The sequence below is a fragment of the Oreochromis aureus genome, linkage group 5, assembly GCF_013358895.1.
Source record: "Oreochromis aureus strain Israel breed Guangdong linkage group 5, ZZ_aureus, whole genome shotgun sequence".
Classification (NCBI taxonomy): domain Eukaryota; kingdom Metazoa; phylum Chordata; class Actinopteri; order Cichliformes; family Cichlidae; genus Oreochromis; species Oreochromis aureus.
Window position 1 is genome coordinate 34013157 of NC_052946.1, and position 27936 is coordinate 34041092.

Below are 27936 nucleotides of genomic sequence, written 5' to 3' on the forward strand. Positions count from 1 at the left end.
TAGATTTTGTATTAAGTTCAAATTATTTTTGACATTGCTTTTCATAAATGCATATATATATTTCTATATGGTTGTGTTAGAAAAAAACTAAAGAATAAAAGTCTTTAGAAAACATGGGTAACAATGTGAAAATTTTAATCTTTCAGTGTTTTTTTAAAGTTGAGAACTTGCTCTTTATCTACAAATAAATATGTTTACAGTATCTAGATGTAGCACCTGGGAAATTTAAATGACTGTTGTCCTATTTCTAGATCATTTCTGAATCTTTGTTTCTTACCTGTCTTTTCCCTCAGTTACTGGCAGATGAATAAGATGCCAGTATTCATAATGCCCTATTTTTAAAAGGTTGCAACTCTGAAATTTATATCCAAAAACTCGAAAATCATGCAATAAACAAAAGATGAGCTTTTGCCTTCAGGACGTGGTGGGTGAACAGAAAACAATAAGGACGCACGGAGGTTGTCTGATTGTTGAGTGACATGCCTGCATTTCAGAAATAAATCAAAAGCCTCTTTTATTAATTCATTCATAACTTTGATTTACCGGCTGACTCACTGACTAACTGGGACATCTTCGACATGTGAGTTCAGGTGCTGCAAACACTTCAAAATGAGAGCTTCATAACACTTTTGAGTGAGAAAATCACAGATGTATTCAACAAAGACAAGTAAGTAGGTCTTATCAGTATAATGATGCTTTTTTCCTAGTGTATAATGAAGCTCTTTTCATGGAGCAAATACATGACTGTTCCAGAATCTTCTCTACCACTGACTTGAAGGGACCATCTTCCCAACAAACCAAAAGGAAGACTTAACCCTCTACTGCATAGCGTTGCCCTGAGGCAACAAACCACATTTTGATGCCTCACACTGGCCCTTAAAAAAAAAAAAAAACTTTTTTTTTTTCCAAATAATGCTACCAGGCACATCTCTGTCCAATAAAATGATAAGTTGAAGGTGGTGTGACTTTCATTTGGGGGGAGGGGGACCCCTTTCTGCAAGCTGCACTACATGGGAGGCATCTCCATTAGGAGGTAAGATAAAGATCACTATTTTACATGTTTAAAGTGAAATAAATGCATATAAAAAAATACTTGCATGTGCATGAATATGTTAAGAAGTATATTTGATTGTTCATTCTACTTTTTAAAATTTATTTATACAATAAAACTGTTAATTTTCATTCGTTGCCTTAAGGCAACACTGTGCAGTTAGCATAATTTTTTTCAGGGAATGTAATGCATTAGCATATGTGTGTAGAGATATGTTTGTGTGCATTTATATGATCATAATCAATGTTGTTTACTTTACAATCTACTGATAATTGCAGCTCATGGACGTAAGAACCTTTTATGGAAGGAAACAAAGGGAATGTGCAGTTAGGGACATTCCCTCAGAGTGAGGACAGTGAGTTATCAGGAAGTGACAGTGAAGTGGAGGAGTGGATCCCTGAATCAGGTTTGAGGGACACTTAGGAGCTCAGGGGTCAGGGGCCAGTTGGTAAAGTAATAGTGTGTGTGTGTGTGTGTGTGTGTGAGTGTGTGTGTGCATGTGCATGTGCACCTTCCTGTTGCATTTCTTTCTTTCTAATACTTTGTTCTTCTTTTCAGAAGAACACCAGCCACAAGCTAGTGACTCTGAGGAAGAGGGGGATTCAGATGAAGAGGATGGTGAAGTGTCTCACCTCCCAAGATGGAGAAAAGCACACACATCCGTTGATGCCTACCCAGACTGGCAGGGCCAGCTGCCAAAAGCTGATGACATCCTGTCCCCCCTCCAATACTTCAGAAAGTTCTTCTCTGAAGACATTCTTCAAGTTATTGTAGAGGAATCCAATTTGTATGCGATTCAGTGTGACCCCAACAAGCCCTTAAACCTTACCACCAACGAGTTAGAGCAGTTCCTCGGCACTCTGGTCTACATGTCCCTCTTTGGCCTGCCAGCAACTCGAATGTTTTGGAACAAAGCCACCCGAGTGTCCAAAGCAGCAGAGACAATGACCCTCAACAGATGGGAAGCCATCAAGAGGTCCCTCCACATCAACAACAATGAGGGACAGGAACAAGTTGATCCCCTCTACAAAATACGTCCTCTGGTCACTCACCTGACATCCAAATTGGTCTCCATCCCAATGAGTGAGAAGCTCACCATAGATGAGCAGATGGTACTATTCAAGGGGAGAAACAGGTTGAAACAGTACCTACCATCAAAACCTAAGAAGTGGGGCTATAAAATTCTCATCTTGGCAGGATCTAATGGAATACCATACAACCTTGAGGTCTACACTGGGAGAGTCAACCAACCTCTTGAGCTGCCAGATGTTGGAGCTAGTGGAAATGTCGTCCTTCGACTGGCCCAGCCAATCCCCAAGGAAGAGAACTACAAGCTCTTCTTTGACAATTGGTTCACTAGTGTCCCTCTTGTAGTCACATTGAATGAGCAGGGAATTCGGTGCACTGGCACTGTTCGTGGTAAGAGATTACCTGGGGTAAACCTGAAGAGCGATGCTGATCTGAAGAGAGCAGGACGTGGGGCATTCGAAGAGAAGATAGCCATGGTGAGAGAAACCACCTTGCATGTTGTCAAGTGGTATGACAACCGCTCTGTGACCCTTCTGAGTGACCACATCGGAGCCAACCCTGTGACCAAAGTTGACAGGTGATATCAATTTATATTATCTTATAATATCATCTTCTTCTGCTAAATAGATTATCTGTTACTATGTTTTAAAATGTCAAGCAATAAATGAATAAATAAATAAATAATCTATTATTATCATTACAGGTGGGATCGCAACCAGAAGAAACACATCACTGTCCCCTGCCCTGCTGTGGTGCAAGAATATAACAAGAACATGGGTGGGGTGGACCTGCTTGACTCACTGATTGCACTCTACTGCAACAAAGTTAGATCCAAGAAATGGTACCACCGGCTGGTGTTCCACTTCCTGGCTGCTCTACAGAAGAGACTGTGAAGGCACTGGTATGGAGAAGAAAGACCAAATGAGGCTCTATACCTTCAAATCTTACATTGCAGAGGGCCTCTGCATGTGTGGAAAAAGCCTGGAGAAGAAGAGAGGTCGTCCCAGCCAGTCCACTGCTGGCGCATATGAGGAGAAGAGGAAGAAAGGACGCACAGCTCCCATTCCAGTCGAAGATCAGCCCACTGGCTGATCATGACTGACGGCAAGGGACGATGCAGGGTGCCAGGGTGCAATGGTACACCAAAAGCAATGTGCCGCAAATGCAATGTGCACCTCTGCTTCACCCCCGACCGCAACTGCTTCCTGAGGTTCCACACGGAATGAACAAGACAGATCCCTCAGAGATCCCTGATGAAATATTGGATGTATTTTGGAGTTTTATTGTTCTGTGAAATGTTTACATTGTTTATTTGTTGTTTGTTTATTTGTTCGTCCTTGTTGGACAAATAAAACTTATTATAGAATAACTTGGTGTTTGACTACCCTTATCGCACAATGTTGCCTTGAAGCAACAAACCAATATCTATTGGGGGGGGGGGAATCAAATCAAATTTTATGATTGATATATTATTAGGGACCCTAAAGCTCCCCCAAAATAGGGTGAAATATTTTTTTCCCCAAAAATTGAAAAGTCATGCAGTAGAGGGTTAAATAAAATAAAATTAAATTAAATTAAGACAGTCACAAATAATTTACAAATAAATCATTATTTAAAAGATTTGGCTGATCCTGTCACACCCCTTCAAAATGGGTATCTGCTCTGCTTTCCCATTTGACATAGGGCAAGAGGTGGTTATACCCTGGATAGGTCACCAGCCTGTCAACACAGGGCCAACATAGAGAGACAGACAACCATTCATACTCCCACTGACATCTTAAACCAGTTTAGAATCACCAGTTAACCAAACCCGACAAACCCACTGTTTTTGAAAATTAAGAGAAAAATCAACAAGGGAAAAATGTAAAAAAAACAAAAAAAAAACAAGCAGCGCATAAAAAAGTAGTTTTGGTTAGTAAAATTCAAATATTTTTATTATCTCTATAGTAATAATTAGCAGTTAGTTCTCTGACTGTCCAATGTACTCAGTCATCTGAAAAAGAAAGTTTTCAAAGTACTTAATGCAATACCATGAAAAAATAAGTAGACCCCATGATATATTAGTTTGTAGCAGTATTAAATTATATAAGTTCTATATGACATTTTTTTCCTTAATTTGTTTGCTTTTGAAAACATTCTTTTGGTAAGCTTCAATGTAATCTGAACATTACAAGTGTCTTCATAAATAAATAGTAACTTTATTCAAAAATAGCATTTTGTTAGCATGCTAAGCTAATGCTAATTAGCTAGTCAGGCACTTTCTGGCTTGCATGTCTCTAATATTTAATAGCACTATGAGATTGTAGTTGTTCTAGTCTTTGTTAGCAGACCTGAATGCTGAAGTTGCATAAAGCATTGTTGATCATTGCCATTCCAGCTCTAATATTTATCAGGATTTATGTGAAAAGAAGGCTAATGTTGGTTTTTATGGGCTGTATGCTGTATGTAAGCGCACAGTCAACAGTATAAAGTGTCTTACCCTGGAATCTGATATTTGTTTTTTTATACACCAGCAATGATATGCAGTATTACTAATGACAAAGAATGGCATTTCATTCGCTTTACTAACTTATAAACAAATTTAATTTTCTTGTTATTGTTAGTCAAAGTAATAATAATATTAATAATAATGATAACACCAGCTCTTATTTCTCTGATATGGTATGAAAACATGCTGCTACTATATATTCAAACACTTGGTTTGAAGTAGATTTTATATAGGAAGACTGTGACAACATTGTGATGTAAGAATGTATGCTATAGTCTTTTGTTAACTAAAAGAAAAAGGGAGAAGAAAGGGAAGTAATACAAAGTTGGAGACCTGAATGTTGCACTTAACATACTGTTAATGATGACTGTATGCTGTGATTTTTGTACCAGCCCCAGGACAAAACAGGAAACATACTAAGAGCAAGCCCAGTGTCCCTTCTGTACCACAAATATATAGGGACTCATCAATCAAACCCTCAGGTGGACCCCTTAGCACTTACACTTGCTAATCAGACATGCTAGCTTTAGTTGACAACCCCACCTTCTTGTAAAATGTTGATGTTGAGATACCAACATGGTGCTTCACAGACCAATGGGCTTTGCATCGTTAGTCACAGTTTCAGGTAAATTAACAAGTTTCATATATATTATTAATCTGAATTGCTTCTGAATATGTTAAATATTTTTGTCATCCTAAAATATCTGTATCCAAGACACTACTGCAGTAAGCTGTAGGCAATTAGCCTTCTACTGAAGAAAAAAAGAGGCTAAATCACCAGCTTTTTTTCTATAATCATGTTCCGTTATTGTGTCTTTTTATCAGAAGTAGTCCTTGAAGCTCATTACTACAGACTATTGTTTAGCAGTATATAAACTCTCAACTCCAGGTGCAATGGCAAACCACTTGAAGGTCTAAATGCAAGATTACCTCAACATCAATAAAACAGTATAAGAATGGAGCTGAAGTGGCAGAGCCATGGCTTCACATATGTACCCACCTACATGCTTAAACACAATAAAATACTAATAAAATACATTTTAAAAGGTCAACGACTGAAATTTTTTTAACACAGTATTTTATTTTTCTTTAATTCCACTGACTAAAAAATACAGATCTCAAAGGAAGTTGATGGGTTAGGGGATTTACCCAAGAGACAAGAAAAGGAAAAAATAATCAAGACATTGGCTGGTACGATGAAAACTCTGTGTCCCAGCGGGACCCTGGTGGTGTTCAAACTGCTTTTCACTCCATCCCTAGACACTGAAACATAAGACGATAGCTGTACCCTGTCATCTTTGAAAAAAGAAACATATTTTTGACCTGTCTGTCTCTCACTATCTCAAGTAACATATTTAATAAAACAGCAAAGACAAAACGTACATCATGCAATTACAGGAAACGGCACATATTCTGTTTTGCAGTCATCAATCAGCTACTCTAATTATCAGAATCAATTTTAAATGCCAAAACCATTAATCATGTTTTCCAGTAATGAATTCAAAGGCAATAATGATGAATACAGTTTGCCAAATGTACCAATGCAAATGTACCAATGCAGACTGTAACAGGTTTCCCATGAAACATTAATAAATTATAAAATGATGGTAAAGAGAAAAAGACAAGGAAAAAAAAGTCAGCCCCACTAATATTACTCTGGATGGTAATTAGCTGACTAATGCAGCAGTGTGCCACCTGTCAGTGCTAGGTGAATAATCACTCAGACTGTCAGCAGAATCTAAACCGAACATTCACTCTTTGTGCACTGAAGTAGTGCAAAAGCTTTACACACATGCAGGGAAAAGATCTAAGCATAGAGAGTTAAGGAACACCCTGCTTCGCATTCAGCTAGTGCGCTCTGTCTCCTGGTCTGCCACGGTGGGTATACTTCTCCCTGGCAGCCCAGCACCACAAACCAAGAGCCAAACATAGACTCTTCCATTGGCACACACACATATTCCAGTTTCCTGCCTCCTCTTTTCTCTCATTCCAAAGCTTTGCACAGTCATCAGATGCTTCTGATCTGAATCAAACTGTTTATAATTGATTCTTTAAAGGATAAGTTCTCATTTCCATCTCTTTCTTCCATTCTTTCACTCTCTCCCCCACTGCGTAGCTTGCCCACCCGATTCATTATTAAAAATAATTTTTGTAACGGTAGGAGCACTGGCAGGTCACATGGAATAAATGGATTCTCAGATCTCTTCATGCTTTGGAGTTGGTTTAATCTATGTTTCCCTCCTCTTTTCACCTTTTGTCCACAGAGTACCTCACGCAGTAGGAGCCTAAATTGTCAAAAAAAAAGTCCTTCTTTGTGTAATTAAAATGACAAAAAAGAGGTCAGATGAAAGGAGTATGTGTGTATGTATGTGTGCTGGGGGCAGGGGACATGCTTAGCCTTCTCTAAAGCCCTTTGAAAGGAAATCTATTTCTTCCATGCCCTGCTGGAAAGGCCAACGTAACATAAGCAATAGAGGAAGCCATGCTAGGTGGAATTTGCTATTCTGGGTCGTCACTATGACATCTTAGCTTTATACAATATTACTCAGAAAGCAGTGAAAATGTAACTTACCAATAATTTGCCATTTTTGTCGGATGTTTGACAACATAATGCACATTCAAGTTTAAAAATGAAAAGAGTGAGCGAGGTGCTCGGAGAGTCCTTTGGTTTTTGTCACAATGGTGACTGATGGTGAGATCAGGATCAAATATTGTGAATTGACACATTGTGAAAATTTAATTTGACTTGACAAGTGAGGACAGTAAATCACCATAAATCTAAAAGCCATCAAAGGAGAGCCAGTAGCTTTTTACATTCAAAGAGGAGATTTTTACATTAGGCATTCATTCATTACTCAGCAAAAACCTAATTGATCCATGTCTCTGAGTTCTACGGTAATAGCAAATTGATTGATTTAGCCTCAGGAGGAAAAATGTGGGAATCGTCCGGCCACAAAGAACAGCAGAATCATCGGCTTTGAGCTGATGGATAAGACTGGAATAACAATGAATAAAAAGTGGTGGATCAAAGGTGAGATGTGTCAAAAACAGTTTATGAGGAATGGCAGATTAAAGCACCGCTGAAATTCTGCTATTATAGATGCCAGTTACCTAAAAAGACTTGCAGTCTCAACAGTATTCAAATTTAAAAGATTATCTAATTAAATTGGATTACATAACTAATTAAGCCAAGGAATTAGATGCCTTAAGCTAGCCCCAACTCTAAACCGACTCAGGATTAACAGTATATTTTATGTTCATGGTTGAAGAATGAAATACACCCCTGGTAACACAAGTAATGGAACTTCAGCCTAAGAAGGGACATGCTCATTGCTTATGTGGAGTACTTAATATAGATTAGAAGGTGGAACGACTATAGCCACCAATAATTCTTGTCATTTCTGTTTGTGAAGAGCAACAATATTTTTAAAAAAGACTTAAAAAGCCCCACCTATCCTTTAGATTGCTGTTTGTGTAAATCCAATCCATCGGCGGGCGTCTCTGAGGTTTTCTGTATTGATTACATCTCATTAGCCACACGTCTCCGTCCCACCAAGGGTGGACTCTGAGGGTCAATGGACAGCTGAAATGGAGCCAACAGCTCAATAGAATGACCATGGCAATTATGCAAGAGTCTGGGTTACACAAAAGTGGAGTGGGTGCTCAGCTAGAAGATTTGCAGTAAATGAAGTGTGATCTGTCAGTAATTTAAGCTAAAATGACTGAAATGATCTTGAAAAATGCCATAACTTAGAATTTAACACAAATATCACCTCACAAATATTTCACAGTGCTTAGCTTTGTTTACTTATCTGAAATTACACTGAAATGTCGCATAATGCAACCACAGTTGCATAAAGACGATTTTCAAAAAGATTTTCTCTTGAGAGGCAAGTGCCAGGCACTATTGAAGTACTGTAATACTGTGTGTCTGTGGGGGTTTTTTTAAAGTCTGACACGTTTTCTCAGTATTAAATATCAAAAAATGTACTTCAATGCAAAAATTAATCCTCAGAGCTGAGATCATCAGATCATCCTCAGATCTCCTGCACTCACAGTCAACACCAGGTACAGGCAGACTGTGCTGTCAAAGGTATTAAATGATAGTCCTCTTTTTCTTTATTTTTGTTTTTACACATTTTCGCAAATGAAAGTTAGCTAGTTAACATGCACCGTGCACACACAGTGTAATTGTATGATTTTGTTTAATAAAAACATTTTTGAAATCATTTATTTCACTTCTTTATTTAGAGGCTGTTGGCTCCGTGGTGTGGTGGTTGACACATTTTCCTTACATGTGAAAGTTTCCCAGTTCAAGATTGGGAGGAGACACAAACCTAGACTTGGAGTGTCACAACCTAGTGAACTGCAGCATTGAGCAACCCCTCATTTCTTTATGTATTACTTCTTATGTATTACTTGGAAAATTGGAAATACAGTATAGAGGGCAAAATCAGGGTTTGTACACCTCTAATGAGCTTGAAAGTCAATATTTGGTATGACCACCACAGCCTAAACTCTCTTAAGATTTCTTGTAATTTCCTTAAGGAATTTTCAGAAATAGTTTTCTTGGCTATTCAAAGATCTTCTTTCTGCCTTCTGTTCTCTGTCAAAATGGTCCCACACTGCTTCAGTAATTTTGAGGTCCGGGCTTTGGAGAGGCCAGTCCATGAGCGATAGTGTTTCACTGTGTCTTTTTTATCCAGGTATGCTTCTATTGCACTGGCAGAGTGTTTGGGATCATTATCATGCTCAAAAATGAAGTTGTTGCCAGTCAGACACTTTCCAGATACTATAACATGAATGTATAAGCTTTCCAGGATATAGCATGAATGTATTCTACTATTGAACATATTTTTCTACATTCATGAGTCCATTCATTTTGAGAAGATCCCAAAAACCAATGGCTGGCTAGACCGAAGGCATGACAGAGCCTCACTCGTGTTTTTTTAATGTCTGTAGACGCTCACTGTTGTATCTCTTTCCTAACCGCCTCTCTTGAACCTGACGACAAATTTTCACATTTGGATTGATGTGTAATTCACATGTAATTTGGCATACCTCGGCCTTTTCTCCTTGTTTCTCTTAATTAAGAATGGTTTCTTGGCTGTCAGTCTTCCACTGAAACCATTTCTGAGGTTGATCAATTGAAGGCCCAGGTGAATCTCTCAGATCCAATGTCAGGCCTTTGTTGATTTTTTTCTTTATAACATGGTTTTCAGATTTTATTTGCAGTAGATATTTGTTTTTTATGCCTTTCACTTCTTTTGCCCTCAACTTTCCTCAGATATTTTAAGGTTACACTGCATACCATGCAAGATATGTCAGGTTATCAGCTAACAGTTCTTTGTGTTAATTTGTCATTTTTCATAGATTCAGCTAAAGAAATTGAGTTAAAAATATGTGTTTTGTATCAGGCTCCCTCAAGAATCAATTTAAAACCGGGTCTTTGTTAAGTTGTCTGTTATGTGTAGACGACACTGTTTTTCCCTTTTTATGCTTAAATGATTCATTGTTTAGTGTAAAATCACTTAAACAAGGAACAATGGTCAGGTACAAGGATTAGACTGAAAATGCATTGATAACTGATCAAAATCTCCTTATTTAAAGCCAAAGACCTGTTTGAAAGCTCTTCATTTATGACTATCATGACCTCATATATTTATAATATTTTCTGTCCTTCTCTACTCAAGAAAATATAAGTGGAAAGGAAGGACAGGTGCCATATTTCATTGTGTTCTGTAAAACAAATGGGCAGCTGTAAAAGACAGATACAATGGAGCTCTGCAGTTTCCAAGAGGTTAAAATGAGCACAAACCTGTGTCTACCGATAGTACTTCTATTGCTGCTCCTGCTGTGGCAGCTGTTGTTTTGTGTCTTTGAGCCTCTCCACAGCGCTCGACCATTATGTTCAGTTTTATCCCAAGGACTTTGTTGTTACCTGGGCCTCAGTTTCTGTTTATCTGGCTCTTTTTCTCTCGTTCTTTCTTCTTCCTATTTGTTCTCTCATGTACTGTCTGTCTCTCTCTTACGCTTTCTGTCAGCCCCCCAAGCTTCAGTTTTGAGTTTTTGAATGCAAAGTTATGAGCCTGTCAAAGTTTTCCCTGGTGATTGAAGTTGGATGTGGGTGTCTTAAAGTGTTCAAAATGGAATAACTTAGAGGTTGTGACATTCCGATCAACATATTATCTGCAGGGAATTCCACTGGGATGCAGTAAGACAAACTGTATGCTCGGTAGTTTTCCTCTTAAAATGCTGTACATTGTATCAAAGTGAAAATAAAAGTAAGATGACACATGCAATCCAGAGTGTTCGTGCAATATCAGTTGTCTTACTGTAGTGTATTATAGCCATTCAATATATTTCGGATGGTTTTAGCTTTAGTGTCCTTGTTGTAGGTGAAATGCAAAGGCAGTGAGGTGGTGTAGATTCCACCTCTCTAGGGAGCGATCCCATACTTTAGAAATCCATTTATCGCACCTTCAATTAAAAACAAACCCATAAACTATCAAATTATGGTCTTTGTATTTTGCTCGCTTTTTATGGTTTTATATTATCTCATGCAGCTATGGTTCAGAGGCCGTAGGCCATCAATTGATATTCATTTTCATGTGAAATTTTTATTTCCTGGTGTTCTTTAATATCATCTGAGCTAAACCATCTGCATTCCAAGTTAGCAGATGTTTTTCTGAAGGACAAAGTTGCAGCAGGGAAACATGATACGAGATAGTGAGTCACTAATTTTTAATATTTCCAGCAGCAATATTTAAAAATTGGTTATATTGCACTGGATCCCACAGGGTATTTGGTATTTGGATAATGACACCGGTGACTTTTGACAAGGACACAATACTTCTGATTGGATAATGTTGGACTCAACACCTCAACCTTAACTGAAAAGCAACACGAAATCAATTCTGATACACTAAAGAACTCTAATATATTCAAGTTTCTATGAGAAAATTTGACTGTACTACACTGCAGATTCTTTTGGAAAAGAGCTGCCTTACGTACTACTGTTGTTTATCTCCCATTTTCGTCAGCGAACTGGTAAAAATGCTGTGATCAACGTGGACTCCCTGTTCCCATAGTAGGTAGCAGTGATCTTTTGTTTCTGGCTATCTTCAACACCCAGGGACTGCCTAGTGAGCCACACTGTCTGTGCTAGCAAGAAAACAACCAGAAGCTGCCGACAGCGTTAATCACAACTTTAATGCTTCCATACTCTGGGATTTGGAGGTGGAGGCTGGTGAGACTGGTTACCTTACCCTTTCCTAACACACTGAAGCTTCTTTCCACACCATTAGTGCTCTCTGCTGAGCTGTTCTATCCAGGTCTACAACTGTACAAATGTACAGTAGAGCGCTGTGAAGTACCATCTGCTATAAGCGCAACTAACTACAGTAAATGTGAACACATCAGCACATTAGAGCAGCCACACCATGTGAGCATGCAGCCCACCTCTGAACTACATGGTTTTATAGCACTTGGGGGAAAAACACATTAAAAATTCCACAATAAAGAAACACTGGAGGACAAAGAATGTGAGTTGGACTGAGGGCTGATTTTACTAAGCTTATTCACGGCTTCTTTCCAACACATTCTGAGGATGTATTAGATCGCTTTCATGACAGGATTCTCAGGAGATATCAATTTATTAATACAGTGTCATCCTCACTTGCCACCTGCATGAGCATCTGTTGGATAGTTGTTCTTTTAAGACTAGCTCCCACTCCTACAGCAGGTTGCCACTGTTTGTAATGTGCAAAATTTGTATGTGTCTTATTGTGTTTTGGGGGTTTTTTTTGTTCTTTGCAACTGTCATCCCACCACATTTCTTCTTACTGAAGCTGCATTGTCTCTACCTACAATCCGTTGGTGTTATTATTCTCTGATTCTTATTCTCTATTAGTTAAGGTCCTGATATTGTCAAATTTTCATGGCATAATTTAAAATCTGCTTCTTTCATTTACAGTAACCACTGCCAGAGGTAGTCAGATAACAACCTTGGAACCTATTGCTAGTTTGATGACTTAGCCTCTGCGGGCAATAACCAATTTTTCTAGCCTTCTGGTATAGTCAGCGGGTACATTGTTTACAAATGGAGACAACCCTAAAAAAGATGAATAAAAGTGCAATTGCTTATTATGTTTGTCACAAAATAGTTGATGATTTGGAAATTATGTTACAGCTCCGCTTTTGTCTATACACTGATACAGCTGCTCATGAGCACTGTCAGTAGACCTCAGACTACAAGTGAAGTCTAGACAGAACAGTACACAGAATGTCTCTACACATAATAACGTATTTCAGGTTTATAAAATCAGCTAACTGTGGGTAAGTTGTCACTAAAAAATACAAATGTCTTAAGAAATATCAATCAACTCTTAAGGTCTGTTAGACCGTACTGTGGCACAGACAGCACTGGTAAGGGTCAGTGCACTTATATGCTCTGTTTCCAGCTGGAATAAGCAGATATTGTCAGGCAAGAAAGTTTTGAAAAACAGTGCAGTATGAAACTATAAAATAAACAAAAAAAATCAAATTAATATTAAACAAAAGATACAAATGTCTTCTTTCTACATTTTAGCATTCTTCAGCAAGTGAAGGAGACAGTGTCATAGCCTCAAACTTCATAGTGTTGGCAAAACTTTTATTGTATTACCAGAATTTAGTGAGATTGACTGTTGTAGTGTGAGAATTAGTTATTATATAATCAGTAATTCTGGCTCTTACTCGACTGAAACAACAAGTACATTAACTACTGTCACCCGCGGTTACGCAGCTGTATTGCAGCTTTACAAGATCAATTCGTATACTTTATCACAAATACTAAGGTCACAAAGCTTTCAGGTAATAAGTGTACCTGAAAGCATTCAGTAAATAGGATACAGACACAGAAAATATTTCACAGTATCAGTTTGTTCTAACTTCATACTTACATAGAATGTGTTGTGGCCCTGACCCAGGGCTCACCAAAGATCAGGTTTTAAGCCTTTATGGAATACTGCTCAACTTTTTATAGACTCTAAACTTACACAATAATCCCAGTGTGCAGGGCCCTGCAACAGTCTATGTAATATCACCACACTCTGCGGCCCCTGGTCAGGGTACAGTGTCTGTCACAGTTTACACAATGGTTTACTGTCCAATTCTGAAGGGGGATGGAAGAATCTGGAAGGATGGAGCGCCATCGATTGAAATTATGTTAAAGCGCTGTCTTTGTAAATCTCTCCTTTTAATATATTTTGCAAAGTCAATTCCCAAAAGCAGACTTCAGTGGCCAGTGCTCAGCTAAAGTTCACGGCACAGTAAACTATATAAAGGCCCATTTTGTATCACTAGCATGATCAGATGACCCATAGGTCTCAGCTGATTCTTTAGAAGACATTTGTTTACGTGTGCAACTCACCACTTTGAAGTCTTCAGCTGCACATTCCTCCCCTCTATATGAGCAGGAAAGCAGCATGTCCTTAATGTCGTGGCCTGTCCGGTCATAAAATTCACGCATGTTGAAAGGCCGAGGCTTATAGCTGTCAAAGTCCGCTCTCTCCTTTAGGATTTGCAGGACATTTTCCTCCACCAGGTGTGGGTCCCGAATCTCATACCTGGACAGAAGGATTCTACACTTAGTCAACATTGATCACAAAATACACGCATGTGCACAACTAACACACAAGTCTAATGTACTTAGTTTTTGCAAATTCAATATCATAGAAAATGTAACATTTTAGGTTATTCTTTTTCTGTATGAATCATAAGAATTATTTTTTCAAACTGCTTACCTTGAGCTTACCAAATCCACTCTGTCAGATTGTATTAAACATCCTGTTATTCCTTATTTTCTCACTCAAAGTATTAAATGCAGTTAAGGTTGTAAAAGAAGCAAGACACAACCTTTGTTGTACCACTGTCACATCTAAAAAGATGGATTTTAAGAGTTTGGCAGGTACACAAGTATTTCTGGTAGAAGAAACATACATAACATGGATGCAGCAACAAGTGGATATTCACCCTTCACCTTAACCAAAAGTGTACATATATGTCAGCATCGTCAGATGAGCAGCTAAAAAGCTCTCACAATATCATCTTAGTTTTATGAAACTGACAGCTTAACTGTGGCATACCAGTCTCCATGGAGCACAATAAAGCAGCTCATTATTTACAGGATGGGAATATTTCATTTCAGACAATTGTTTTAATCAGTCTGTTAAACAATTAGGGTTAAATGTGGTGGCAGAGTGATCATGTAGAAAACAATGTTCAGAATGCGGCTTTCGGGCTGATGATCCTCCACACCTACTATTTAGTGTAAAGAAAAAAAATCATCATTTGCTGCAATTTTTTTCAAAGTGAAAAATGGATCAGTTTTACCATGTTCCACCTCTCATTTCTCCCTGCAAACAAATACAAAACATGACAAAGAAGCAGTAATTTCTGTGCATCAATGCACACAGAAATGAAACAGAAGAAAAACACTGTGGAAATCATTTATGCTATGCCTTAATTTGACAGCTACCATCAACCTCTAGTGCCTGCTCACAGTCATTCACTGATGCAACGTAACCTCAATTAAACAGTATGGCCCTGCGCAGCGAAAAGGTGGCCCATTGATGACCCCTGTTGAGCAATGGGCCATCAGTGGTACAAGCACCCAAATTATAGAGCGCTAAAATTAAGCACTACTGACAGACACTTGTGAGATCATTTTTGTAGGACACTGAGAGTGAAGAGGACAGCTTCTGTTTTTTCAAAATTGAATTACTCCACAATGCTAAGGTAGAGTCCTGGATTCATATGTAATGTTGAGCAGAAGCAGTAATATCATAATGGGGTTCATATATTGTTTTATTGTAAGAATTTTGGACGACTCGTTTTGCACTAGCAAACATGAATAAGTTTATCCCCAAGCTGAAGAAGTAAAAACCAGAGACGGAGAAAGACAAAGGCATACCCTTCTCTTCCTGTGCCTGACAGTAAATCTGTGAATGACTTTGTGGACACTGACGACAGAGTTGTTTGTCATGAGCATGGGCACTATTTCAAACCATAATTGGTGGTAAAGCTTAATGGATTTTTTAAAAATTCCACAAGGTCAAGCTTTGTCTATGATAATGAACAAGATTTTGCCCCTTGATGATGGGAATAATATAAGCTGATCCATGAATAAAAAATGAAATGTTACATTACTTCTTTGGGAGCACTGCGTTAATATTCAGCTGGAGATGTATTTTTGATTCATGCCCAAACCACATTACAAGAAATGTAATATGTTTCACTGTTGCTACAGTGCTTTTTCCTGGTACAGACTAAATGAAAAAAAATGTTCGCAACATGAGGTGGTATGCGCTGTAATTTAAAATGAGGGCTGTTTCTCTTTCCCCTGCTCATAACACCGAACAGAGACGGTCATGCTTCGTGCTGAATGGAGTTCACAGTGCTTTGACAGACAATATCGGGACTATTATTCTGCTCAAGATTTAAAATGAATGCCAAGTGATACAGTCTTAAAATTCAACATCGGAACATCAGCGATCTTTTTTAACATTAACAAATCAACTAGGATTAACTCTAGTTGATTATACCTTCTTTTTTTATCGCTACAGTTTAAACTTTCAATGGGAGTAGCAGCTGCTTGTTGCTATTTATCTTTTAAATCAGAGTTTTTTCCACAATTTGAATAAAAAGCAGTAACTGGTATGACACAACAGCCAAAAAACAAGACAGTTAAGCACTATCTTTGATACAGATTATAAATTAAAGATATTGGATCTATGTGGTACTTATTTTCTAGTATAGTTCACTTTTCATTAATTTACTACAGGCCAAAACAGTGTTACGTACAGTTAAACGATTATAAGTAATAAGGGGTGTTAGAGAAAAACATGTCAAATCATTTCAGAGTGAAGCTAATGTATAAATTTTTTTTTCCAGAGATAAGTTATTCAAACAATAAAAGGATAAAATTGAAAACCAGAGGATTAGTGACGTAGTAGCTCATCTGGCTCCTGATTCTTCACAGTTCACAGCTTACTGCAGTTTGTAAAGTACTGAAAGAAAGTGAAACATTTTCTACTGTTTCTTTTTAAGAAGACGCGCTTCTTCGATTCAAACTGTCCATGTTTGATGTGTTCTTTTAAAGGCATATAATGAACTCCAAGGTGCATCCTGGAGCATACCGCCACACCGCAATTTTTCAAAACAGGGAAACATGTTTACCTAAATGTTAAAAAGCGAAGCAGTCCTAAGAGAAAAAAAGCAAGTCTGCTCAAGCAAAAAAGAGCAGGAAAATTTCATGACTTAAAAACCCCCAGAAACAATAGTGGAGGAGAAGGAAACCGGGAAAACCACACTTTCCCCAAATGTTCACACAATACTCTGGCTACAATAATCAAGGCTTTGAATGTTGCTTCCTGTATGCCATCAAAGTTGTCATGAAAAAAGAATAATAGAGCAAAAGTAAAAGAAGGAGGTAGGTAGAGAACAATGAGAACCTGCTATATAAACTCAGGATGAGAAACTTGTTAAAAGAATTGGACAAACTGTGGTGGTTACTCCAAGAAATTAAGTGTCATCTAGAAAGGATACAAACCTTTCTCAGTGAATGTCATTTTAATATTTTCAGTATTTAAAATGGAGGTATGATTACTACTCTATATGTATTACTTGTTTCAGACCTGAGCTTAAAATTAGAGGACAGAGTGGTACTAATATCATAAATATCTGTCAGTGGAGCCATTTACAAATTGCCATGTTTTTAGTAATATTGGTCCTAAAAGCACACTGACAATCTGACAATCACAACTCCAGTACTCTTGCCCACATGGGGACTACATCACAACGCTGTCACACTCTATTCTAATAAGAAGCTAGTCTGTTGTGGTACATTCTGGACTTAATTGAATTGTATCCTGAGCCACTGTTTTAGAAGAAACACAAAGCTGCCAGGAGAGCACTTAAGACGCTGCGCTCACATCCCCGAGTCAGGAGGCTTTAGTTGAAGCGCATACAATCACAATAATATGGGTAGATTTTTAATATTGCCCTGCCACTGCTCCCTAAAGCAATCACTGCAAACTCTCTACGTATGGGAGGGGGAGACTAAATTGGATTATGGGCCACAAGCACTTTAATTTTCTTGTGGGGACTAAAACGAATGAAGGACCATCTGCAACACTTTGCCACCTCATGAGAAGAGAGAGCAAATATAAGCAGCCACTGATTTTAAGAGTGGACTTTCACAGTAAGACTGTGGTCACAAGGCGGTACTCTCTCTCTTTCTCACACACACACAAACAAAAACAAAAGCACTACATTTGTTTTGATGTTAATACCTCGGGCTGTGTGACACAACAATGAACACATCTTGACATAATCTCAGGTAATTATCCAATTAGCGCTAATTGAACTCATACACCAACAAGGATTGGATTGTTTGTGCAGTGCCCTTGAAAATGAATATCTGCCATGTTTCCTGGTGGCTGAGTTTGGATAATCATATCTTCATGATGGTGCACCTGCGATTCAGTTATTCTTCCAATTTGGCCAAGGTCACAGGAATGCAAACAAAAGATGCCACGAGGCACAGAAAACCCAAACAAATCTCTATTGTATTGATGAGCAATACACAAACAAGCCAAAGACGAAAATATGGTAAAAACATGCAAAAATTTCTGTGTCTCCACAGTTGTAATATTCTCCGCGGTAAACAGCCACAGTACACTATAAATGCAAATGAACCCAGATTTGAAAAATCAGCTTTTTCCGGTCGATGACCTGGCCTCCCAGTGTCCCCATCCGTGCACTTTTTTACACCACTTAAATCTGTAATACGGCCATGATCTTGCTGAGACAGATAAGGCAGTCAAAGTTATGGAGCATTACATTTCACATGTAGCTCATGGGAATTGAGAGCATGTTTGCAAGCTCAGGAAACATGTTTAAGCTCGGGCTCTGTGTAAGCAGAAGACGTGCTTCTCTGGTTTTCGTGAGCTGATCTAACACTTCTTGGCAGCACAAACCACATAACCAACACCTCTTTGAAATGACCTTTCTTTTGTTAATTATCATTTAATTGCCTTGGCAACACAATAAAAATAAAACTGAGCAATTTACTTCTAATGTTCTGCATGGCTAACTGTAACTTCAACCTGAGAAAATACAATATGAAAGTGATTTATTTTTTTTATTTATTTTTGGGGGTGGGTGCTTGGAAACTGCTGGAGTCGAGTAAGTTAAGGTGAAATTTCTAGCAGCTCAGCTATAAACTTCAGTGTCTAAGAAAGCCTGGCATCACTGCAAGGGTAGATATTGCCTACTTCTTCCTCCTGAGACAGTGATAAACACCGACCCACAGCCACACAGCATTTTGTTTGTATTCTGTCATTTTCTGTCCAAACCCACCACCTGTTTGGTGGTATCAGAAGGCTTACCACTGAAAAATCTTCTGTTCAATCAATGTCTAGTGTAAAATCTGTGCGTTCAAGATGTTCCTAATTTATTTGTTTTCCTCCACATTCTTTAGCACTCCTACAGCTTTGAAACCTGATTTTAAAATAATTTAAAAAACTGTCCCCGTCATCATTTTTTTTAAAAAATGTAAAATGGATGCCGTTCCTACCCCAACCCCAATCCCAGGCCAAGCTAACTGAGAGGGCAAGGAAAAGGGAGAGGGAGATGACAGTGTTAATCAGTGGCACAACTCTGTAGCTTAACAAACAGCACTAATTACACGGGGATAAAGACTTGTTCATCACACAGCTTACGAGACACAAGTTAATTGCCTCTCCTTGTAGTCCCCTCCCTCCATCAAAAGTCAACTCATCCCAAAGTCACTTGGAGCATATAAGGTTGATTTAATGTTCTGCTTCCTATATCTTTTATTTTTTTAGGTGCACCTTTTTAAAGAAAATCTGGCTACACCTGCAATAACAAATCAGAGAGATAGAAACCTGAACTGATATCCTAATGGTCTACTATTCCAGCTGACACTACAAACAACCTGGAAACAAATCTCAGAATCTATACCATACAAAGCATGCAAACTACATCCGCAAGACAGCGGATCTATTGGCATCCTGTAAAGTTATAACCCGTAATATGGATGTATATATAGGGGTCACAGAAAAATTATATCCCGTATGAAAACAGAGAATTGGATTTATGTCATTCCAGCATGTACAGCATGCACAGTTGTTACTGCATAAGTGCAGTAAGCAACGTCTATGTATCTGTGTGTCCATGTGTGCATGTGTATCTGTGTGGGATATTTTTCTTCCCGCTCTAGCTGCAAATGCAAAGTGCAGGATTATTATCTGTATTGGAAAAATGGGCTCAGTATAATCTGGATGGCATCGAAAAGAAGAATTGAAGAAATTCAGAGTCAAAAGTTTCAACATGAAACAGTGTGCTTGTCATGGTTGCCGAAAGACTAAATGATCAAAGCACAGCAGAAAGCAACAAGTGTAAAGGGAGGGGATGGCAGTTGTGAATCATACACGTCTCTCAACACTTTGTCAGCGGGGGTTTAAAAATCTTCTTCTCTACTTATCCAATATTTATATTTGCATCACATGAATTGTAAGATGATAAGGCAAGGAACTGCACCATTAATATTTTCTACACCATTTTTTATTAAAAATTTAGAAACAGCTTATCTGTTACTTGGAGGATTCTTAGCGTCTATGTTAAGGTGTGTTCATTCTCATTATCAACATATTCTACCAGGTGGGTGTTAATGGTTGTTGTTGCACTGCTTTTCACAGCTATGGTAGCATGTGTGCAATATGGATTTCAGTAGACAGTAGATCTGTACACTCACTACATTTTCATCTTTAGCCTTTAACATCACTTTCTTACTTACGTGCGTCATACTAGGTACAATCATCAGCTCTCAGAGCTCTGAAAGGTTTTGCATGCTTTGTCAGTGAAGTCTGGATTTCCTCCAGTGGCCTTCTTCCAGTCAAAGACAGGTGGTAAAACTCTGCTCCGCTCTTCCATGTGACATAAGACCTCAGCTAAAACAATGCAGACTACACCTAAGCTACAACAATGCAGACTACACCTAAGCTACAAAGTTAAATGCCACCTTAAACACTGCTGTTGCTGGGCTGCAAAGCATAAAACCTGCTTCCAAACACCGACTGTCTATAGAAGACATGCAGATATTTAGCGGTGGGGTCAAAGGATTTTTTAAGTGCTCACAGTTATTTTAAGTTTGATGATAACTGCAATAGAATGTGACTAGATTAAGAACAACAACAACAATAACCAAAAACTTAGTGTTTCAGCTAAATGCAAAGGGCACAATCAGATACTGAATCATCATGTGATAAATCCACACAGATGTGTCCCCTGCAGCCACTGCATTTGTCATACACTAGGCTACATAACACTTAGGGTGCAGGTGAAGTGTGGTTTTAGTGCTTATATAAAAGCACCAGTATGCCAGCCTACACACAGGCAGGTATTGTAAATGACTTCTAGACGTACACACCTGCCGTTGAGCAAGGCAAGGAACTCCCCAGCGTGGTACAGGTCGTTCCGTGTCACCCGGCTGAAACGGAAGGAGTTGAGGTTGCAGAAGGTTACCGAAGGGAATATTATCAGTGAAGCCGCCACTTCATCCAACTTGGTGACATGGGGGTACTCGAAGTAGAACTGCACCCGATCCACGCACACCATCACCAGCACACCCACGGAGGCCAAGAAAAACAAAATCCACAGGGTGCGCTTGATATACATCCGCTTGTAAGTGAACATGTGCGAGATGCCATGCAGTGTGGATCTGGCGGCGAAAACTTCAATGGGAGCCGGCCGCCTGTAGTCCATGTCCTCCGAGTCCGCTTTAAGATCCATTATGTCCCCGAGATGAGTTTAGATGAATGATGGGTGTGAGGTCGCAAAAAGAGCAAAGTGGCTTTGTAGATAAGCAGATGCTTTATTAATGAGGAGGAGGTTAGTGGCTGCAAGTTCACGCCCTTCTACGCATGTATTTCTCATGCAGTCTGTGTGAGGTGTTGCGTCACTGACAGCCGGCAAAATTGCTCGACATTTAGAGCATTTTGCAAGAAATATCCTCAAAATACAAAGTTCCTAACTGAAAACACCTGTAAAAAGTGAATGTGGGAGAAGCATGCGATGTATGCTGCCTCGTTTGGGGTCACAGTTCCATAATAACAATAATAATGATAATGACGATGAAAGCGCGCATGGAAAGATGCCAGCGCTGTTCTCTCCTGCACACTTCTGTAAAATTATCGAGTTGATATCTGGCTTCCAAGCTTAACACAAACAGCAGAAATAGTGTGCAGGTCTGCAGGAACAGATCACGGATGAAAGGGTAGAAAACAAACCACTGCGAAGAAGACAAGGAATTAGAAAATCAAAGCGGTTCAGAGAACAGACCGGCTACATGGCTTTCGCGTCTCTTTTTCCCGAGCAATCCCAACACGCGTGGAATAACAAACAGCCGCTGATTTCTCGCCTGTTAACGTTTTAAGAGCGGTCGTCGGGTGTCCTGGGTTTTCCACGGGATAAACAGCTGCATCACAGAAGAGCTGGCTCTGTCTGATAGCTGCCTCGGTGCGCCTCTGCTTGCCCGCTTGCATCCATTCCCTCCTCCGAACTGCGTCCACAACAATGCAATGATAATGACTCTGATTTTTTTTCTTTTCCTGAAATGATATATCCGTGAGTAAGAAGGTTCTAGGAAAATACTATTCTCCGTGAATTCAGGGAAAAATTACCTCAGACCGGTAGCGGTTTCCCAGATCAATTAAATTCGCCCCAAACAGGAGAGAGCAATGATAGGATGGCATGCGTTTTACACCGGGTGACGGAGTCCAGCGTCGGCGGCACTCCAGCAGTGCCTAACCCATACTTTAGACAAAGCTACTGTAGCCTACAGAACATACAGCTTTACCATCAACTTAAAATTGGCAGTTTAGTTAAAGTTTAGTTACATTTTTAGGTAAATTTACTTAGCCTGCTTTAGCTAAACTACCAAGAAAACAATGAGCTAGCCTAGTAAAGGAAAGAGAATCCTGCTGTTTACTTTTGCTCATTTTAGTTATCCTAAAGGCCTAAACCAACACTTTAAAAGACAAATGACCTAAGCAGAACATCATTACCTTTGCACCAGACTTGTGTGAATTATTCTAATTTACTTACTGTTTTGCTCTTTGTTACTATAATACAGGATTAGGTCAACTTTTAAAGTGTAGACTGTATATATAAGATGGACATACACCCACCGCCCATTTTGTTAGGTAAAGCTATTCAACTGCTAGTTTACAAATATCTAATTAACCAATGTGCTCAAGACCTCAAATTCAAAGTGAGCATTATAAAATAAAGAAAGGTGATTTAGTGACTTTAAATGTGACGTGGTTGTTGGGTAGTTGCACGTTCTCAACAAGGCTGGAAAATACAGGATTGGAAAAACTGTTCAGGCTGGTGATGGTGTTACAATGCAACCTGATATCAGGGCAAAGCGTGTCATGGACTCGCTGTGTCCATTTCACACTTTGCACACACGTTATACAGACACACATGCAGAAGTTGTAGTAAGCTGCAGTAACAGCAGAGGGAGAAATTTTATTTCAAGCCAACATAAAAATAATTATGGGAAAGCGTTTACACAGATATTATTAACACATTTACAAGTATATACACATTAGCCACCTTGCTTAATCATTTCTGGCAGCTGAGGACCCTGGACTGTACTTCATACGTTTTTTGCTCATTACCAACATCTTGGCTTTAAACATATTATCTCCCCCTGCTGGTAATGCAACGTCTGCATGTGAAATGGACACAGTAGACCTGTGTGCCTATTTCATGTTTTGCCGTGAAACTGGGTTGTGTGATGACTTGGGGGATATTTTTGTGGTGCACTTTGGATGTCTTAGTGCCCATTGAACATCCTTTAAACAACACAGTTTACCCTAGTATTGTTGTTTGCCAGGTCCATCCCTTTATGCCCACAGTGGATACTGCATCATATACCAAATCTCAAATCACTTCAAACTTTCTTAAACATGTGACTAGATGTGTAGTTGACATATTTGCAACAACTGTGTGATGCTATCAAGGCAGTACGAACTAAAATCTCTGAGGAATACCTTTTTGAATTTGTGACAGGAAGAATTGTTCTGAAGGCAAAAATGGATTCAACACACTACAAACAAGACGTACTTAATGCAGTGGCTGGTGTGACTATATAACTTCCAAGTCTGAGAAAGTAAGGCAATGAAAAACTGCCCTAAACCTGCGTTCTTGGTACAGTAATAGCCAGTGGGAGTGAGAGAGGGCAGTGGGCAATTCCTCTGGCTGTGAAAAGATATTCAGTTGTATAGACATCACTGGGAAAATGAACCTCAGCTGCCTTAATCTGTGACCTCAGTAAAAATGTTCTTAATGAGAATAAGGGTTCAATCAGTAGCTGCAAGTTATATTAAATAGAAAATGACTGGTGCTATTTTGTAAATATATGGCACCCATTACCGTTAAATAGGAGGATAATAGGGGGACACCTTACCATGTGACCATGTGATTAATGAGCTGCTCACTACAAGGCATGTCGAAACTCATATGCCAAGCTTTATAATGGGCACTTTCATCCTTTGTATACGTCTTGCATATGTCTTTATGATATTATACTTTTGTTGGAATGTATTTTTAGCATAGTCATAGAATTACCTTTAATTATCAACTTAATATAAGATTCCCAATTATGTTTTCATCTTCCTTTGTAGCATGTAATACGTTTTGATTTGTAAAGGATTCCTAAAAAGTGGTACTTCTCACAGTAACACTGCAGTTTTCCATAAATGTGGTGGTTTTTTTAAGTATAGAGGACAGAGTTCCCAAAGATGTGTTTGCTTTTACCCATAGCATATTAGTGGAAATCTCTGTTTATCATAATGGAATTTTGTTGTCTTGTTTATTGATGTCCTTTATTCAGACAAGTCCTTTTACATTCAGTGCTTAATGGTAAGAAAGGACTGGGATTAGATTAAAAAACTAGTATATATGTATTACAAAAAATCGGGTGGTCTATCCTTCAAGCTCGGGTCCTCTACCAGAGGCCTGGGAGCTTGAGGGTCCTGCACAGTATCTTAGCTTTTCCTTGCACTGCGCTCTTCTGGACAGAGATCTCGGATGTTGTTCCTGGGATCTGCTGGAGCCACTCACCTAGCTTGGGAGTCACCGCACCTAGTGCTTCGATTACCACTGGGACCACTGTTACCTTCACCCTCCACATCTTCTCAAGCTCTTCTCTGAGTCCTTGGTACTTGTCAAGCTTCTTGTGTCTTCCTGATGTTGCTGCCATTCAGTATTGCTACATCTATCACTACAGCCATCTTCTTCTGTTTGTCTACCACCACTCTGTCCGGCTGGTTAGCCACCACCATTTTGCCCCTCTGTATCTGGAAGTCCCACGGGATCTTAGCTCGGCCATTCTCCACCACCCTAGAGGGCGTTGCTGTTATGTGCTTGAATGTCTCAGGGGCATCTTTACAGAGCCTGCACCTGGAGTCTTGCTGGTGTAATAGACCCCAGCCTCTATGGATCTTGTGGTCAGAGCTTGTTCTTGTGCTCCCATGACTAGTGCCTGTGTGCTGTCTTTGAGTCCAGGGTTTCTGCTGCCTGAGGTATTCACTGAGCCCGCTGTTGGTTGAAGCCATTTTCCTGATGTTTTGGTGTAATATATATATATATATATATATATATATATATATATACACACACACACACACACACATATATATATTCAACTTAAAAATCTGTATGCGTTTTCTTTCTTTCTTTCATTTTTTCCCATTAATTTGTATTCAGTGCTGGTAGTGGAAGCCTCTGAAACATGGCTTTTGAGCGTATTCACTTTGAAATTTCCAGGTTGTAAGCATTTTTTCCGATGTATCTAGCAGCTCATCAACACAGTGTCAGTTCTCTCTGGCTGCAAATTCAAAACAGTAAACATTGAGTCAGTGTTGTGGCATATATATTCTCCAAGGGGCGGAAACCAAAATAAAAAGGGTGTATTTTACTCATCAAACAGAGTTATGGTTATGCCCTTCTTTATCTGACCCGACAGCTACCAACCAGAGGGGGCAGAGGTTGCTAAAAGTAAGTAAACAAACACTCAAGTACGTATAGGCACAAAAAAGAAAAAAAAAATGCACACATAGTATACAGAGTCTCGTCATATTGAGCTACACGTACAGATGACTGATGCATCCTTATACAGCATAGGCATGCTCACACACATGCAGTTGTACATAAGCTCATAGAAATCGCCTAACTGATATATTTTGTCAACTACTTCACCAATTCTGTTTAGTTGATTGGGTGGAACATCCAAATATGTCAGATTGAGCGAGTGAGCCAAACACAGCCAATAAAGCTGATGTGTCGCCAGAGTGCCAGCACCAAATCTGTCATAGAAACTGTATTGCTAAGAGGGAAGGGGAGCTCACCCATGAAATTGTTCATAATGCGTCCATGATTGCCATTTGCCATAGTATTGACTGTGACAATGTGGCAGTCATCTATAAACCTTGCGCCTTATATTGATCATCATTGCTGGAAAGATGATCCCTGCTCTGTTCCAGTGAGGTGATGCGAATTCTGGGTAGACACTGTGCAACAGTGACATACATGGGTTTGATATTACAGCAGATATTAAATTCCTGAGGTGTATTTTGATAGCAGGTTATGGGATGTATACTTGCCTAAATTTAGTTTTTATTATGGTTTTCTATTGGGTAATGCTAGAGAAGCTCAGTGAGAGGATACTCCTATCCATTTACATTGTTCTGAAGAAAATGGCAAAATTCTCTACAAACCTGGATAGATAGCCCTTCCTGTCAAAGTAATTTTTCAGTGGGCCTTTTCTGGTTCAGTTCTGCTTAGACTTTCACGATATCAATAACCGCTTATGAATATATTTTCATCAGCGGCTCTGTGAAAGTGGACATATATTTTATAAGGGAAATCTTGGAAGCTTGGAAAATGAAAAGAAACGTTAAATTTATAGGCAGACGTATATGTCTTCTACAACGGCTTCTCATGAATAATCACTAGAACAGCTATCTTTATGCCACAGTGTCTTTGTACACTTGTATATTTTGTCATCCTTAACAAAGATTATGCATTATGTCTGACTTTTTATCATTTCTAAAGTGCATTGTTTGTATGCATAAAAGCAGAATAGACAAGGTTTAAAACATGAATGGATCCCTGCCACAGACATTCAAATATAAAATTACATTTTCCTTCATACACAGACTGATTGTGCAGTTTTTAAATACAGTTCTAGACTTTGTGATGGCCAAACCCATGGCCACACTCTAAAGTCGGTAACTCTTGTATTTTCATTCCTTTGTTTGAACACAATAACACACTTTAGTTTCCAGTAACTTTATTGATTGGTTTGGATACATTTGTTCTATTTGTAAGCGCGCACATTTAGTTTACTTATGTATTCATACCACTTCATTACTTTGACTTTTGACTAACCTTTGTCTTTTATTTCTTACCTGCCATTATCCCTGGGAGTTGCTGGACAAAAGATGATAGTCAGGGTTTGAAACCATTAAATGCAAAGAGGGATAATTGGACTGCACCACCACTTCCTGCTCAAGGGGAGAAAGTGTGTTTTCTTTAATTTAAAAACAAAGTATTTGTACTTATTTAAATATTGAGTTTAGGGTTTAGTGGTTTTTGATTTTCTTCTTTGGTGTTTAGTTTATTAACAAACCAGACTATACTGCATTGTTCGTTGTTTACAATTGTGTTTTGTTTAGTTACCCCTTGTGTGTCACAATGGTCTGATCAGCCATTATGTATATACCCTTGTGTGTCATTTCATGTTTAGGTCAGTTATTTTTGTTTGGGCGGTCATTTGGTTTGTTGAGTTTGCAGTCTTTGCCTGAGTTGAGTTTTGTTTCTTTGACCTCTTTTATGAGCTCAACATTTATTACTTTTGTAAATATAATTTTTGGGGGTTAAATAAATGGAAACCCTATTTTTCTAATAATCCCTGTGACTCCTCCTGCTTTTTTCAACTCGGTCCATCACAACTTAAAAAAATATGCATCAGTTATGTATCAGTGATCCTGTTATTGGTATCCTATTAATAGTATTGCAGACCTTTGTTGTTAAATATACTTGGGATAGACATGAAATGTGTTTGTCAATGAAAGTCTTTTAAAAAATAAATGCAATTGCCCTGGAATATAAATAGTAAAAAAACAAATCAGTTCGAACATGAGCTTTGGGGAAAAGGTGTTTTGTTTCTTTTCACTTAGCAGAAAATCACTAACATGCTGATAATAGGAGGGAGCAAAATGTCTTAATGACA

At 38.8% G+C, this 27936-nt stretch overlaps 1 protein-coding gene across 1 annotated transcript in view; it reads right to left on the reverse strand.

Moving 5' to 3' along the window:
- Positions 1–22312, reverse strand: part of asic1b (acid-sensing (proton-gated) ion channel 1b) — a 187656-nt gene extending 165344 nt beyond the window's left edge. The window contains exons 1-2 of the mRNA XM_039612833.1: positions 21064–22312; positions 13981–14176 (exon numbers count right to left, since the gene is read on the reverse strand). Coding sequence (XP_039468767.1) covers positions 13981–14176; positions 21064–21425 — 558 coding nt within the window. The 5' untranslated portion in view covers positions 21426–22312. The remainder of the gene's footprint in view (positions 1–13980; positions 14177–21063) is intronic.
- Positions 22313–27936: the final 5624 nt, after the last annotated feature.